At 43.8% G+C, this 17,332-nt stretch overlaps 1 protein-coding gene across 1 annotated transcript in view; it reads right to left on the bottom strand.

Annotated features, from left to right (window-relative positions):
* Positions 1-17,332, bottom strand: part of LOC143283059 (uncharacterized) — an 80,724-nt gene that overhangs the window by 15,348 nt on the left and 48,044 nt on the right. Inside the window, exon 3 of the mRNA XM_076589081.1 lies at positions 3,695-3,971. Within this exon, the coding sequence (XP_076445196.1) occupies positions 3,695-3,971 (277 nt within the window). The remainder of the gene's footprint in view (positions 1-3,694; positions 3,972-17,332) is intronic.

Genomic DNA, 17,332 nt, shown 5'->3' with positions numbered 1-17,332 from the left:
TCACTGGTGAACAACACCTTCCTGAGACGTAACCTCCGACACCTTCCCACAGGCTGCAAGCGCAGCGCGTACCTCTCCCTCGTTCGTTCTGACCTGGAGTACGGTGCCATTATCTGGGACCCCTGTGCCAAGAAAGACAGTGACGCGCTGGAACGAGTCCAGAGGGGTGCGGCGCACTTCATCAGTGGGGATTACCGTTCTCGCACATCTGGCAGCATCCAGAGGCTACTGAAGAAGCTACATCTTCCCACCCTACAGGACTGCAGAAAGCAGCTCCGCCTGTGTTTCTTCTATAAGGTGATTGAGGGGCTGGTGCCGGCCATACCTGCTCAAAAATTTTCTGAAAATCAGGCAGACTGATCCACTCCACCAGAGACCCAGGGTTTGTGTCTAGTAACGTCATCGACACATACATTAGAAACAACGACAGGTGCTTCACTATCACGTCCTGTACAACGGATCAGTACAAAAACTCTTTCTTTTACCGCACTGCTGTTGAATGGAACAACCTGGACAACAGTGTCGTTCATGCTGAATCGGCCGCCAGCTTCAAGACGGTGTTAACTAAAAGGCTGGCCACCAACCACAAGTAGGCCAGCTGAGTCCCCCCCCTATGTTGCTGCTAACGGCAGTCATCTGGATTCTGCGACATGAATCTACAGATACAGATACATTGGGTCAGAAGTCAAACGGCAAACCGACTTTTGCCACTGCGCTTCCTGAACATACGCACATTAAAGAAGAAACGAAAACAAGCGGCAGGGAAACGTTCCGTCTGTCATATAACTACCCCCCCCCCCCCCCCTCCTCGCCCCCCCCTCCCTCCAGGCCCCGCAAATCCCTCAAAAACAACAACAGCAACAAAAAAACAAACAAAAAAAACAAAAACAAAAAAAAAAAACACAAAAAAAAAAAACAAACAAACAAACAAACAAACCCGAAGAGATAAAACTTTTGAGCTTTTCCTGTTGTAGAATGTCAGCTAATGCGTTAATTTCCTCTTCTGAAAAGTTAGAACTTTTCATCTCCGTTTATCCCACTCTCTTGTTCGAAGATCTCATTTGCCGAGTCAGACGCTGACATCACGGGAGATAACTAGGCTTGGAAACATTACACTTCGAAATGCGAGAGGTTGGGGCATTGACTCTCCTGCATTCTCTGTGTCTGGGCTCACACGTTTCGCCTGTCCACAGGCTTGGCGATGACGTCTACCGTTTATATGTTCTCCACCAAGATACACACAATGCCTTTGTCTCTCCTCAGGAACAGAATCGGGATCAGGGGACTGATACGTTGCTGGGGCCAGTCTGGCCATCGTCGATACGGACTTGGGAGAGCACATGTTATCAAAGAGACACAGAGAGAGAGAGAGGAGGGGGGTGGGGGTGGGGGGGGGGAGAAGAAGAAAAGGGGGATGGGGGCAGAACTCAAACTCGAATGTTTTATTGAGGGTAAAAGGATAAGCTACAAGCTTCTTTTCACCATGCCCTCATGAGAAGCTGCTACAACAAAACCAACAACAATTACTACTACTACTAGTAATGATAATGATAATCATTAAAAAAAACCCAAAAAAAACCCGAAGTAAAAAGTAGAAGAACAAGAAGAAAAATATGAATGAGGAGGAGAATGAGGAGGAAAATGATAAAAACAATAAAAGAATATATGTATGTATATGTATGTATATGTATATATATATATATATATATATATATATTCATATAATACATATATATATACATATATACATATACACACACAGAGAGCGGGAGAGAGAGAGAGAGAGAGATGATAGTGGTGGAAAACAGCAGCTTGCAAGGAACTTTGGATGGCCGCAATAAAATACTGCAATTGTCCCTGCACCTGATGACTTCTTCCTTCCAGCTGATACCATTCTGTTACAGCGTTTATACCTCCTCTGTAGGGGCCGGTGTAATGCTCCTTTCCACGTTTATCTGTGGTCGGAATCGAAGATTTTCTGTATATTTTCAACGTAGGGTTTAATCAAAACCATGTGAGCGGGAGTGCGAGCCAGCACCTCCCCCCCCCCACCCCGACCCCACCCCCACGCCCCCATCCGTGGAGATGCCGGGGGTTCTTTTAGTACAAACAGTATCCAGGCCTTCTGGAAATTCTGTGCCAGAAATTTCCTCTTCTCTATCGCACTCATTGTTCCTGGTTTTTCTTGCTGTCGTTTCTTCTTTTCTTGACTTGGATACTTTTTGCCTTTCTTCTGGATTTGACGACTGGGCATTCTTACTTTGGTTTAAACATTTTTAATATAAAGAAACAAGGTGCAATACAGCGTTCAATTAAGAAGACTTGAGCAACAACAAGCATGAGCTTATATCGTGCTCGTTCATATGTAACAAGCAATACACAAACGCAATGGCGAAAATACACACATTATTTGACAATGAAAAGAAGGTTGAAGTGCAAGACAAAACTAAACTAAACAAGAAAAACAACAACAACAAAAACACAAAAAAACCCAAACTATTATTACCGCAACTACCACTGACAACAACAACAATGATGCATTCTTACTTTGATGTATTCTTTTTTTGTGTCCACTTCTTCTTCTTCTTCTTCTGCGTTCGTGGGCTTCAACTCCCACGTTCACTCGTATATACGCGAGTGGGCTTTTAACGTGTTTGACCGTTTTTACCCCGCCATGTAGGCAGCCATACTCCGCTTTCGGGGGTGTGCATGCTGGGAATGTTCTTGTTTCCATAACCCACCGAACGCTGACATGGATTACAGGATCTTTAACGTGCGTATTTGATCTTATGCTTGCTTAGAAACACGAAGGGGGTTCAGGCACTGGCAGGTCTGCACATATGTTGACCTGGGAGATCGTAAAAATCTCCACCCTTTACCCACCAGGCGCCGTCACCGTGATTCGAACCCGGGACCCTCAGATCGAAAGTCCGATGCTTTAACCATTCGGCTATGGCGCCCGTCTTTTGTGTCCACGACGTGCGAGATGCTGGCTAGCATATGTTTATTTTATATAATTTTGTGTGTTGTTTATATTGCTATATTTATGTTCAGCTTTTTTGGTTTTTTGTGTGTGTCTCCAAAATTTAATAGAATGATCAAAGTCAGGGGCAAATTCTAGGTTTATATGCATAAATGTGATTATGCATATGCCTATTTTTTTGTCTTCTCCGGGTGTTTTCTACAGTTTTAGAGTTATGCATGCGTGTGAATGACTGGTGCGAAAGCGCTTTGATTTGTCTCTGCACAAGATCCAGCGCTATATAAATACCATTATTATTATTATTTTATTATTTTGTGTACGTTTTTGTTTTGTATTTTCGGGTACTACCGGACCGATATTTATTGTTTTTCAGCCTTGGTATAGCTCTGTGTGGTCGGTGGGGCAATAAGCAACGAAGAAAAACAAATGAAATAAAGCGCGTGCACACACGCACGCCTACCATACCGCACACACACACACACACATACAACCACCACCAATACCCTCATACACACACACACACACACACACACACACTAACACGCACACCTACACACAGAGACACAGACACTTACACACACTGGCGTGCACACGCATTCTTTCACCGTCATTATCACCACCACCACCACCACCCTAATCCACACACACACACACACGCACGCACGCACGCACGCATGCACACACTGGCGTGGTGCACACGCATTCTTTTACCGTCATCACGACGACCACCACCACCACCACCATCCTCCAGCTCCGTTTTCCTCTCATCATGTCCACTCCTGTCGTTGTCATTTCCCCCTCTCATGTTCGTGTCGTCTTCTTCGTCGTGTTCAACATCGTCCTCATCCTCCTTCAGGGTGTTGGGGGACGCGGAGGAGGGTGGAGGTGGGTGGAAGGTCAAGGTCGGAGGGGCGGTGGCCGGGGCGTCCTTGACGTCTGTGTAGCCATACCATCCCAGCAGTTCGTTCATTGTCGTCTCCGCGAAAGCCTGCATCATCATCAAAATAATCATCAATACAAACCACAGCAGTGAGTAATGGAGGGGAGGCGATAGGGTGTGGTGTGTTGTGCTGTGTTGCGGTGTAGTGTAGTGTAGTGTAGTGTAGTGTATTTGTATTTGTATTTGTATTTCTTTTCATCACAACAGATTTCTCTGTGTGAAATTCGAGCTGCTCTCCCCAGGGAGAGCGCGTCGCCACACTACAGCGCCACCCATTTTTTTGTATTTTTTCCTGTGTGCAGTTTTATTTGTTTTTCCTATCGAAGTTGATTTTTCTACAGAATTTTGCCAGGAACAACCCTTTTGTTGCCGTGGGTTCTTTTACGTGCGCTAAGTGCATGCTGCACACGGGACCTCGGTTTATCGTCTCATCCGAATGACTAGCGTCCAGACCACCACTAAAGGTCTAGTGGAGGGGGAGAAAATTTCGGGGGCGGTGCCGTGATTCGAACCAGCGCGCTCAGATTCTCTCGCTTCCTATGCGGACGCGTTACCTCTAGGCCACCACTCCACGTATCGTTTCGCATTGTATCGTAAGTGTATCGAAGTTGATTTTTCTACAGAATTTTGCCAGGAATAACCCTTTTGTTGCCGTGGGTTCTTTTACGTGCGCTAAGTGCATGCTGCACACGGGACCTCGGTTTATCGTCTCATCCGAATGACTAGCGTCCAGACCACCACTCAAGGTCTAGTGGAGGGGGAGAAAATATCGGGGGCTGTGCCGTGATTCGAACCAGCGCGCTCAGATTCTCTCGCTTCCTATGCGGACGCGTTACCTCTAGGCCACCACTCCACGTATCGTTTCGCATTGTATCGTAAGTGTATCGAAGTTGATTTTTCTACAGAATTTTGCCAGGAACAACCCTTTTGTTGCCGTGGGTTCTTTTACGTGCGCTAAGTGCATGCTGCACACGGGACCTCGGTTTATCGTCTCATCCGAATGACTAGCGTCCAGACCACCACTCAAGGTCTAGTGGAGGGGGAGAAAATATCGGGGGCTGTGCCGTGATTCGAACCAGCGCGCTCAGATTCTCTCGCTTCCTATGCGGACGTGTTACCTCTAGGCCACCACTCCACGTATCGTTTCGCATTGTATCGTAAGTGTATTGTAGTGTGGTATCATATGTCGCATCGCATCGTATTGTGTATTGCACTGATTTTGCATTGCATTGTGTTGTCTTCTGTTTCAGTGCATTGTATTGTTTTACCTTTCTTATCACACCAGGCGTATGTGTGTGAAGTCTGGGTTTGCTTTTACCCAGGGAGAGCGCGTAGCCAGAATTCAGCGCCCCCCCCCCCCCCTTCCCACCTCCCCCACCCCAACCCCTCTATTTTTCGTTTGTTTTTGTTGTGCTGTGTTTGTTTTTTCGTTTCCCTTTTTCTTCTTCTTCTTCTTTTAACAAGAGTATTTGTTTCAATATCACAGAAGATTTTTCTACCAAATTTTTACCTTGGGACAGCAGTAGTCTGATACTGAAAGGTCCTTTGTTGCCGCGCTGAAGTGTATTTGTATTTGTATTTTTCTATTTCTTTTTATCACAACAGATTTCTCTGTGTGAAAATCGGGCTGCTCTCCCCAGATGGAGAGCGCGTCACTAAACTACAGCGCCACCCTTTTCTTTTTGGTATTTTTTCCTGCGTGCAGTTTTATTTGTTTTTCCTATCGAAGTGGATTTTTCTACATAATTTTGCCAGGAACAACCCTTTGCATGCTGTACTGACACGGGACTTCGATTTTTCGTCAGTCTTATCTGAAAGACCAGCACCCACACTAGTGTAGTGGAAGGGGGCGGTGCAGGGGGAAGCGTGTTTGAGTAAAACTCCCGGGCCGGTGCTGGCTGGGTTCGAACCCATAGACACACGCTTCCTAGTCGAGCGCATTACCACTAGGCCCCCGCGGCTCCGTTGTCAGTTTCTACGTCAGAGCCGGAATCCTGTCTGACATGTGAGACAGAGGAGGACCTTGATCCTCATGTCACTGTACCATATCTGCTGGAAGTGAACACGTATATGTATATATATATATATATATATATTTGTATTTGTATTTCTTTTTATCACAACAGATTTCTCTGTGTGAAAATCGGGTTGCTCTCCCCAGGGAGAGCGCGTCGCTACACTACAGCACCACCCATTTTTTTGTATTTTTTCCTGCGTGCAGTTTTATTTGTTTTTCCTATCGAAGTGGATTTTTCTACAGAATTTTGCCAGGAACAACCCTTTTGTTGCCGTGGGTTTTTTTTACGTGCGCTAAGTGCATGCTGCACACGGGACCTCGGTTTATCGTCTCATCCGAATGACTAGCGTCCAGACCACCACTCAAGGTCTAGTGGAGGGGGAGAAAATATCGGCGGCTGAGCCGTGATTCGAACCAGCGCGCTCAGGTTCTCTCGCTTCCTAGGCGGACGCGTTACCTCTAGGCCATCACTCCATACACACACACACACACACACACACACGTGTGTGTGTGTGTGAGTTTCAGTAGCTCGAGGAGGCGTCACTGCGTTCGGACAAATCCATATACGCTACACCAATCTGCCAAGCAGATGCAGATGCCTGACCAGCAGCGTAACCCAACGCTATGTGTGTGCGTGTGTGTGTATATGTGTGTGTGTGTGCGTGCGTGCGTGCGTACGTGTGTGTGTGCGTGTGTGCGTGCGTGCGTGTGTGTGTGTGTGTGTGTGTGTGTGTGCGCGCGCGCGCGCGTGTGTGTGTGTTTCAGTTTTGCCATACCACCATATCTGCTATGACAGGCAGAATGTTCCGTGTCTGTGGATCGTGGCAATCACACGCGACAGAGCAATATAACCTATGTATGTAAGGAAAGAAAGACAGACGCAGCAAGCAAGGCAGGCAGACAAAAAAAAAAAAAAAAAAAAAAGGTAAGAAGGAATGAAAGGGAGGAAAACAAGTCAATACGGAAGAAAAAGGAAAAAAAGAAGGATGGATGGAAGGAATGAAGACAGGAAGAAAGAAGGAACGGAACAGGTAGATGGGAAGAATGAAGACAGAAGGAAAGAAGCAAAGAGAAAAGAAGAGAAGAGAAAATCACTAGGAGAGAAAGAAGAAGACACACACACACACACACACACACACACACACACACACACACACACCCAAAACAAAAAGTAAATGTGTAAATCTCATTAATCAGGGCTATAAATTCGCAATGACATGACAGTACATAACCATGCCTGTTTTAAAGAGACACACACCAGAACACTGCTCATCTTTCTTTTCTTTTTTTTCCTTTTTTTTTTTATCAAGGTGTGCAGAAAGTGGGTTAAAAAAAAAACACACACAACATTTCCACCTATTTTTAACACGATACAACAGAATACGATACACAAACGGGTGCGGTACAGGGTAGTGTCGCTAATGAACTAAGTACACACAAAATCAATGCATAAAAGTAGAGACACAACACTGTTACGCGATACATTGCAATGCCATGTGACGTAGCGTGGTGCCATACTGTTCCATGCCCTGTCAGCCCGTGCTGTACTGTGTTATACTGTGCCACATCACATCATAACAAACCCTGCCATGCCATCCTCTACAATGCCACACTGTACTATATCGCATTGTATTGTATTGTTTTGTATTGTTCTTTGACACAACGTATATAATTCTTAAGTTTGAAATTCTGGAGAGAGCCATAGCGCATTCTCTTCTCCCATCAAAAATGATTTTCTTCAGACTTGTTGTGGTGGGTTCTTTTACGTACGCTAAGTGCTTGCTACACTCGGGACCTCGGTTTGTCGTCTCACACGAATGACTAACATCCAGACCACCATCTGCCACTCAAGGTCTAATGGAAAGGGATAAGATACTGGCCAGAGAGGGATTCGATCTCGTACCATAACATACCATACCATACCATACCATACTGCACACTACCATACCATAACAGACTATACCGTAGCGCACAATCCTGCGCCAAACTGTGCCGTTATACCACACCACAACCTATCAAACCATACACCATACTATACCATACTGCACTACATCAGACCATACCAGACCATACAATACCGTACAGACATTCCATATGAATACTTTACCTGCCATGCCATACCATACCTACTATACCATAATTGTACACTCTTCCATACCAAGTTCGTACCATAAGACAAGGGGCAGCATAGTTCAGAACACATCTTATGGCAAGGCAAGGCACGGCAAGAAGTTTATTTCATCTGCTCTCTGGGGACTTTGAAACAACACACACACACACACACACACACACACACACACATACACACACACACATCTTTAACACATACCATACCTACAAATTTTTTTTGTCAAAAAAAAAAAAACAAAAAGAAACCAATTAATGCAGACAAGCAAACACTGATAAATCAACATGTCAATTTTCCTCAGTAACTGACTATTTTTTTCTTTTTATTAATTGTTTTCTTTCTCTATCAAAAGACAAGTTCTGTCGAAAAGAAATACGTATGGAAGAGACGAAGGATTTCAGTTATAACCATTTTTTTCCCAACAAACTATATTACGAAGTAACAAACTTAGAACCCAACTGCACAGTGTGTAACACAAAGAGAACCATAGAGGAACGGGCAATATTTTACTGTTTTGTTGCATTGCACTGTACTACTTTTTTGTCACAATGTGAAAATCTGGCTATTCTCCCCACGGAGAGCGCCTCGCCACAGTGAAAGAAAAGATCTGAGCACATCACTCCTCTTTTGCAACATCTCCTCTGGCTCCCTGTCTCACACCGAATAAAGTACAAGGTCAGCACTCTATGTTATAGATGTATTCACAAAACTGCCCCTTCCTATCTCTGCGGCTGCCTTCACCTCTACACTCCATCTCGCTCACTACGATCGGCTTCGGATCCACTCTGTTTACGCATACCCAGATTCAAACACTCGACTGTTGGCCGCCGTTCTTTCTCGGTCTCTGGACCTTGCGATTGGAATGAACTTCCTCTTTCGCTTCGTCAAGTCTCCACACTCAGCTCTTTCAAGTCTGGCCTTAAAACCCACCTCTTCCCAAAATAGCTTCCCTTGCCTGCCCTTCCTTGTCTTTAGTTTCTACAGTTTTAGAGTTATGCATGCGTGTGAATGACTGGTGCGAAAGCGCTTTGATTTGTCTCTGCACAAGATTCAGCGCTATATAAATAACATTATCATTATTATTATTAAGCGCCACCCGCTTTTTTCTTTCTTACCTTTCTCCCCTTTCTTTTCTTTTCTGTCTTCACGTTTATTTTGTTTTTCTAACAAAGCGGAGTTTTCAACAGATGGATCAGATGCCTGAACTACACATAAATACAAGTTGATCAGGCCTTGAGAGCTTCCCCTGTGAAAAATTATACACAAAATTCACAAAAAATGAAGTGAAACAGATTTAAAAAAGTGAAATGTATAATGGAAGAAATGGGACAAAAAAAATACTACACTGACACCACGGGCGCAATAGCCGAGTAGTTAAAGCGTTGGACTTTCAATCTGAGGGTCCCAGGTTCGAATCTTGGTGACGGCACCTGGTGCACGGTAAAGGGTGAAGATTTTTACGATCTCCCACGTCAACATAATATGTGCAGACCTGCTAGTGCCTGAACCCTAATTCGTTTGTATACGCACGCGGAAAATCAAATACGTACGTTAAAGATCCTGTATTTCAATGTCAGCGTTCGGTGGGTTATGGAAACAAGAACATACCCAGTATGCAAACCTCCGAAAACGGAGTATGTCTGCCTACATGGTGGGATGAATAAACGAAATGGCCATACACATAAAATGTTCAATGTCTGCATGAGTATTATGTGTGTGTGACTGAAACCTGATTGAATGACACAGGAAACGAATGACGAGCGCCCAGTAGCAGCTGTCAGTCAGTTGGCTCCACCCAAGTTGGCAACCTGTTGCGCAAATGACTCGTGTTTATGAAGCGCTTAGAGCTCGGTCTTCGACCTAAGATGGGCGCTATATAAGTATTCATATCATCACCACTACCATAACGACACCATGTTAACTCTCTCCATACGAACGGCGAAAGAGACGACGTTAACAGCGTTTCACCCCAATTAGCATCATCAAAATATTGCAATCGGAAGGCTCTTATACTGAAGATGTAAATGTTGACAAAGAAAACCACAATTCTGACGACGGAAGCTAAAGGTTGGGTCATTCAGACACCCACTGGACATCCGAGGGGTCTGTGTAGAGGAGAAGAGAGGACTGGCCGTACTGAGTGAGTTAAAAATGGGGTGGCGAAAACAGCCAGTTTATAACGCACACACACACACACACACACACACATTATGACTATTATTAACTATGGGGTGTCTGTGTTTCAAACTTTTGGATGAATTCATTGCACACGGACTAATGTTCAAGGTAGCGGCAACTTAAAAGAAAGAACGCCCGGTGATTGGACGTTTAACACTGATGAAAACCTACACTCGTGCAGTCTCACATTGCAGCGTCTGGAAAAAAAATCTGTTGTCAATAATCGTCTTATAACAAATATTTGACGTGTACGTGGCATCAACATCGTTTTTCCTTTCATTTTTGTTGTTAACACACACACACACACACACACACACACACACACACACATATATATATATATATATATATATATATATATATACCTTTTTTAAATGAATTATTCCACAAAATAATGTAACAAAAGTCTTCGTATTTCAAAAAACAAGATTTCAGGAATGTAATACGCCGTGCTGCCATTTTGTAGCTGAATTTTTAAAATTTCAAACTGTTTTTTTTTGTGTGTTTTTTTTGTTTATTTTTTTTCAAACATTGCGTTGTTCTTGAAAGACAATCACATACAAGGTTTTTTTGTGGTTTTTTGTTGTTGATTTTTTTGTTTTGTGCATCTTCTTGAATGAACCACTGAATAGGTTAGGGGGAAAAGAGATGAAATGGTTCAGAGCAGTCCCACCCATTATACAAAGATATATCATATGCAATTCTACCCAGGCTGACATTTGAAACCTAATTCAACAACAGTTACACATACGCGCGCACGCACGCCGGCACACACACAAAAGCACACATACATAAAAACACACACATGCGCGAGCGTAGGCACACACACACACACACACACACACACACACACACACACACACACACACACTCACTCACTCACACACACACACACACACACACACAACACACACACACACGCCGTCGAATATCACATCATCACAACAGTGAAAATGCTAAAGAAAGAACTCACACGCGCTTGCGCACAAGTGTGTTGAATGCCGTCACGTCACTGGTGTATCTGGTGTCGTGATTAATCATTAAATATTTTGATGTTTTTAGCTGGATATTCTGCATTGTAGAGATCATGTTCTAATCACAATGACAACAAGCCAGTAAATGGGACTTGACTGGCAGAAACGATTTTTATCAGTGTGCCAGTATTCTGCAAATTCTCTCTCTGTCTCTCTCGGTCTCACTCTGAAAATGCTAATTTACTTATGCCATTCTTCTTCTTAAAAAAAAGTGCTATAAGAATAGTCCTTCTCAAACCATCGTGTTTAGATAAGAACAAGACTATAAATCAACCGCTATCTTACCTCCAAGGGAAGCGCTCTCTCTCTCTCTCTCTCTCTCTCTCCCTGTCGCGCGCGCGTGTGTGTATGTGTTTTGACAAAAAGAAAAAAAGAAAACAACAACAACAGCAACAACAACCAGCGAAGCCACAATTTTTACCGAACAATCGATTTGTACACAAATGATAGCATTTAATACTGCCACAATGACTAACTACAAAGCGAACACACAAGCGTGCGTGCGTGCGTACAAACAAACAAGTTTCAAGTTTTAATTATCCTTTCACTCTATTGGAGTATGCAGGATTACTGCAAAATAATCTTTTCGTGCCCAGAACAAACATTTCCAAATACACAAGAATGTCACATAAAAGTTGAGAAAACACAAATGTCTTTTAACTCCAAAAGTATAACTAGGCAACATTTGCAAATCTAATTATCTTACTTACAGCTACTTACACACACACACACACACACACACACACACACACACACATACAAACAAACATACACACACGCGGGCACACAACAAACACACTCCTTTCAGGTCTACTGTTATTTTCGCATTGCCTTTCACACAACACAAACAATATCAAAGTCTCGATACGTTTCAATTTTCTTTGATCCTCTCTACCTTGTCCACTCAAGAGTTGGCTCAGGTTCTTGTCATAGATCGCGTGTCTTTGGATGCTGACGTGCACAGATGTGTGTGCACTCACATATGGCCACGCATTTACACAGCGCACGCACACAAACACACACGCGCGTGCACCCGCGGACACACACACATGCACACATACACACACACGTGCACCCGCACACACACACACACACACGTACGCCCACGCACACACACACAGGTGCGCGCAAACACACACGCACGCACGCACACACGTACGCCCACACGCACACGCGCACACACACACACACGTGCGCGCAAACACACACACTCATGCACTATGACACAACGCACGCACACAAACACACACGCGCGCGCACCCGCGGACACACACACACACACACACGCACACACACACACGCACACACACAAACACGTAAGCCCACACGCACACGCACACACACACACACGTGCGCCCACACACACACACGTACGCCCACACGCACACGCACACACACACACACACGTGCGCGCAAACACACATACTCATGCACTATGACTCTAATTAGTATTCGCATGGTAAAGTAACTGATTTATGTGAAGGGTGGTTAGGGTGGGGTTGGCAAGGGGAGAGGGGAGGCCAAATTCAATAAACAAAAAGTTGTGAGCAACGGAGCAAGGGAAAATGATATACCCCAGCTCTATCTTTCCTCTGTGGTAAATGTTGATGGTCACACGTGCTTTCAGTCTCTCCAGTTTTACCTTCTCTGGTCAGTTCACTCCACACATACACGGTCGCCAAACTGAATCCAAAGCCTTCTTAAAATCTGTTAAAGCACACACACACACACACACACACACACACGCTCTTTCTGCCTCTCGGTCTGTTTGTCTGTCTGTCTGTCTCTCTTTCTAACCCTTAAAAATGTTTTAAGTTCTGAGTTGTGAGTTCCATACACAAATAAAAGTTCTGAGTACTCACTTCTCTCTTTCTCTAAGGTGTCTGTTGTTTTTTCTTCTTGTTTTTTTCTCTCTCCACAGGCTGAGCACTGAGCACATTGTCAGAATGTTGGGACTTTGAACCACACACATCCAACTTTGAAAAAAAAGAAGAAAAAAGGGGAGGGGGAGGGGGGAAGGGGGGGGAGAGGGGGAGAGATGGGAGGGAGGGGTGGACGGGGAGTGTGTGTGTGTGTGTGGGGGTGGGGGGGGGGGGTCAGGGGGGTGTCGCTTTCCATCTGTTGTAGCTCTGGTGGCGTCAGTGTGCAGTGCTAGCATCCCACTATTTTACTCCCATCTGTCTCTCTAATAATAATAATAATTATGGTATTTATAAGACGCAAAATCTTGATGAAATCAACTCTAAGCACACACACACACACACACACACACACACACACACACACACACACACACACACACACAAAGTCTGCACACGCACACACACACGCTGTCTCTCTCTTTTGTTGTTGTTATGATGATAATATCAATGCTTTTTATTTTGTATATAGCATCTTTCCATGTAAAACATGCTCAACTGCGTTGCATTATGTAAAAAAAAATCTTCAAAACATGCATTTAAGCTTTCGAATTACAACTTCCGTACATAACCCTGCAAAATGTCAAAATTATGCTTACAATAATTTATGTACGTACACACACACAAACAATGCGCACAACACAACGCTCAAAATACGTATGGAACATTACAAAACCTAACTGAAGGAATCTCATATCACAAGTGAGACTAATATCATTATAGTTTAAAACAAAACACTTAAAAAAACAACGTATCACGTTGGCACTTAATACTTGAAACCAATCATATTCATCACAATGCCCGAATAATACACAACTATAAAAACGTATCACATACCTCTAAATACTTAAAAGTAATCACATACATCACAACGCCCAAATCATACACGACAAAAATCATTATAGTTTTAGAATTCAGTTGTGTCTGCCTGTTGACGTTAAGTCATTTGACGTTGTGTCTGCCTGTTTGACGTTGTGTCTGCCTGTTGACGTTAAGTCATTTGACGTTGTGTCTGCCTGCTGACGTTAAGTCATTTGACGTTGTGTCTGCCTGTTGACGTTAAGTCATTTGACGTTGTGTCTGCCTGTTTGACGTTGTGTCTGCCTGTTGACGTTAAGTCATTTGACGTTGTGTCTGCCTGCTGACGTTAAGTCATTTGACGTTGTGTCTGCCTGTTTGACGTAGCGTCTGCCTGTTGACGTTAAGTCATTAGACGTTGTGTCTGCCTGTTTGACGTTGTGTCTGCCTGTTTGACGTAGTGTCTGCCTATTGACGTTAAGTCATTTGTCGTTGTGTCTGTCTGTTTGACGTTAAGTCATTTGACGTTGTGTCTGCCTGTTTGACGTAGTGTCTGCCTATTGACGTTAAGTCATTTGTCGTTGTGTCTGTCTGTTTGACGTTAAGTCATTTGACGTTGTGTCTGCCTGTTTGACATTAAGTCATTTGACGTAGTGTCTGCCTGTTGCCGTTAAATCATTTGACGTTGTGTCTGCCTGTGTGACGTAAAGCCATTTGACGTTGTGTCTGCCTGTTTGACGTTAAGTCATTTGGCGTAGTGTCTGCCTGTTGCCGTTAAGTCATTTGACGTTGTGTCTACCTGTTTGACGTTGTGTCTGCCTGTTTGACGTTAAGTTATTTGACTTTGTGCGTGCCTGTTTAACGTTGTGGCTGCATGTTTGACGTTAAGTCATTTGACGTTGTGTCGGCCTGTTTGAGGTTGTGGCTGCCTGTTTGACGTAGTGTCTGCCTGTTGACGCTAAGTCATTTGACGTTGTGTCTGCCTGTTTGACGTTGTGGCTATCTGTTTGACGTTAAGTCATTTGACGTTGTGTCTGCCTGTTTGACGTTGTGTCTGCCTGTTTGACAGTAAGTCAGTTGACCTTGTGTCTGCCTGTTGACTTTAAGTCATTTGACTTTGTGTTTGCCTGTTTGACTTTAAGTCAGTTGACCTTGTGTTTGCCTGTTTGACGTTAAGTCATTTGACGTTGTGTCTGCCTGTTTGACGTTGTGGCTGGTCATTGACGGTAAGTCATTTGACGTTGTGTCTGCCTGTTTGACGTTAAGTCATTTGACGTAGTGTCTGCCTGTTTGACAGTAAGTCAGTTGACCTTGTGTCTGCCTGTTTGACGTTAAGTCATTTGACGTTGTGTCTGCCTGTTTGACGTTAAGTCATTTGACGTAGTGTCTGCCTGTTTGACAGTAAGTCAGTTGACCTTGTGTCTTCCTGTTTGACGTTAAGTCATTTGACGTTGTGTCTGCCTGTTTGACGTTGTGGCTGGTCATTGACAGTAAGTCAGTTGACCTTGTGTCTGCCTGTTTGACGTTAAGTCATTTGACGTTGTGTCTGCCTGTTTGACGTTAAGTCATTTGACCTTGTGTCTGCCTGTTTGACGTTAAGTCATTTGACGTTGTGTCTGCCTGTTTGACGTTAAGTCATTTGACGTTGTGTCTGTTTGTTGACTTTAAGTCATTTGACTTTGTGTCTGCCTGTTTGACGTTAAGTCATTTGATGTTGTGTCTGCCTGTTGACTTTAAGTCATTTGACCTTGTGTATGCCTGTTTGACGTTAAGTCATTTTATGTTGTGTCTGCCTGTTGACTTTAAGTCATTTGACTGTGTGTCTGCCAGTTTGACTTTAAGTCACTTGACGCTGTGTTTGCCTTTTTGACGTTAAGTCATTTGACTTTGTCCCTACCAGTTTGACGTTAAGTCAATTGACGTTGTGTTTGCCTGTTGACTTTAAGTTATTTGACTTTGTGTCTGCCTGTTTGACGTTGTGGCTGCCTGTTTGATGTAGTATCTTCCTGTTGACGTAAAGTCATTTGACGTTGTGTCTGCCTGTTTGACGTTGTGGCTGCCTGTTTGAGGTAGTATCTGCCTGTTGACGTTAAATCGTTTGTCGTTGTGTCTTCCTGTTTGACGCTAAGTCATTTGACTTTGTGTCTGCCTGTCGACGTTAAGTCATTTGAAGCTGTATCTGCCTATCCGCCTGATTACGCTGTCATTTGACGTTGTGTTTGCCTGCTTGATGTTATGCCATTTTATGTTATGTCTGCCTGTTGACTTCAATTCATTTGACGTAGTGTTTGCCTGTTGACGTCAATTTATTTGACGTAGTGTCTGCCTGTTGACGTCAAATCATTTGACGTAGTGTCTGCCTGTTGACGTTATAAGTCATTTCACATTTTCGCCCTGTAATGCGTCTCACAGACATCTGTTGATGAAGGTCTGGATTTTTTTCTTTTCTTTTTTGGTCAGTGTTCGACTTTCTAGTAGTCTGCAAGTCTCTTTTTTCTGATTCCTACAAAAGAACGGACTTCACATTAGTGCTGAATATGATCACCTTGTGATACCCTCACGGATAGGTCAGGAGGAATTCAATAGGGCTGTAAAATTGTAAGCCATAATGGTGCAGACAGACAACAACACAGCGGCTTCCTATACAACAAAACAACAACGACGAACCGAAACGGTGCTGGCATTTCAATTCTTGGAAAATGTCATAGTGCCCAGAAACAATTTTTGGACGGTCTCGATTTGTTGTGGTACACACCTGCACAGAGGTATCTTTCTCTTTACTTTGGGGGGCGAAGTTCTTGTTGGAAGGAAGTAGGTAAATGGTGGGTTAAATGGAACTGAAACGTCTTCACAAATGTGAAGCTCCGTGCAGCTGTTTAGCCCTGCAGGACTCGTGGTCTGTCTCGGGATTGGCAAGACTGTAGATGAGAGAAAGAGAAGGGGGGAGGGAGGGAAGGGGAGAGAGACAGACAGAGAGAGAGAGAGAGAGAGCAAGCGTGTGTGTCAGAGAAAGAGAGTGTGTGTGCGTGAGAGAGAAGGAGGGTGGGTGGGTGGAAGATATATATACATAAATACATATATATATATATATATATATATATATATCGGGTGTCTCAAAAAAGTGAACCGCTTTTTGACAAGTATTTTCTCAGTGATAGAGAAACCGAATTCATTGAACATTTTCTCACAGTAACCTTTGGGTATCATGAACAAGTCTGCAAAATATCTAAAAGTTCGGACGCAGATTATGCAAGTATTGTTAAATTCAAAGCAGCATGTCAAAAAAAAAAATCCAATATCAGAGCTGTGCAATGTGACCTACAGATGTTGGCATC

Source organism: Babylonia areolata, chromosome 6 (genome assembly GCF_041734735.1).
Source record: "Babylonia areolata isolate BAREFJ2019XMU chromosome 6, ASM4173473v1, whole genome shotgun sequence".
Classification (NCBI taxonomy): Eukaryota; Metazoa; Mollusca; class Gastropoda; order Neogastropoda; family Buccinidae; genus Babylonia; species Babylonia areolata.
This window is presented reverse-complemented; position numbering and strand designations above follow the sequence as displayed.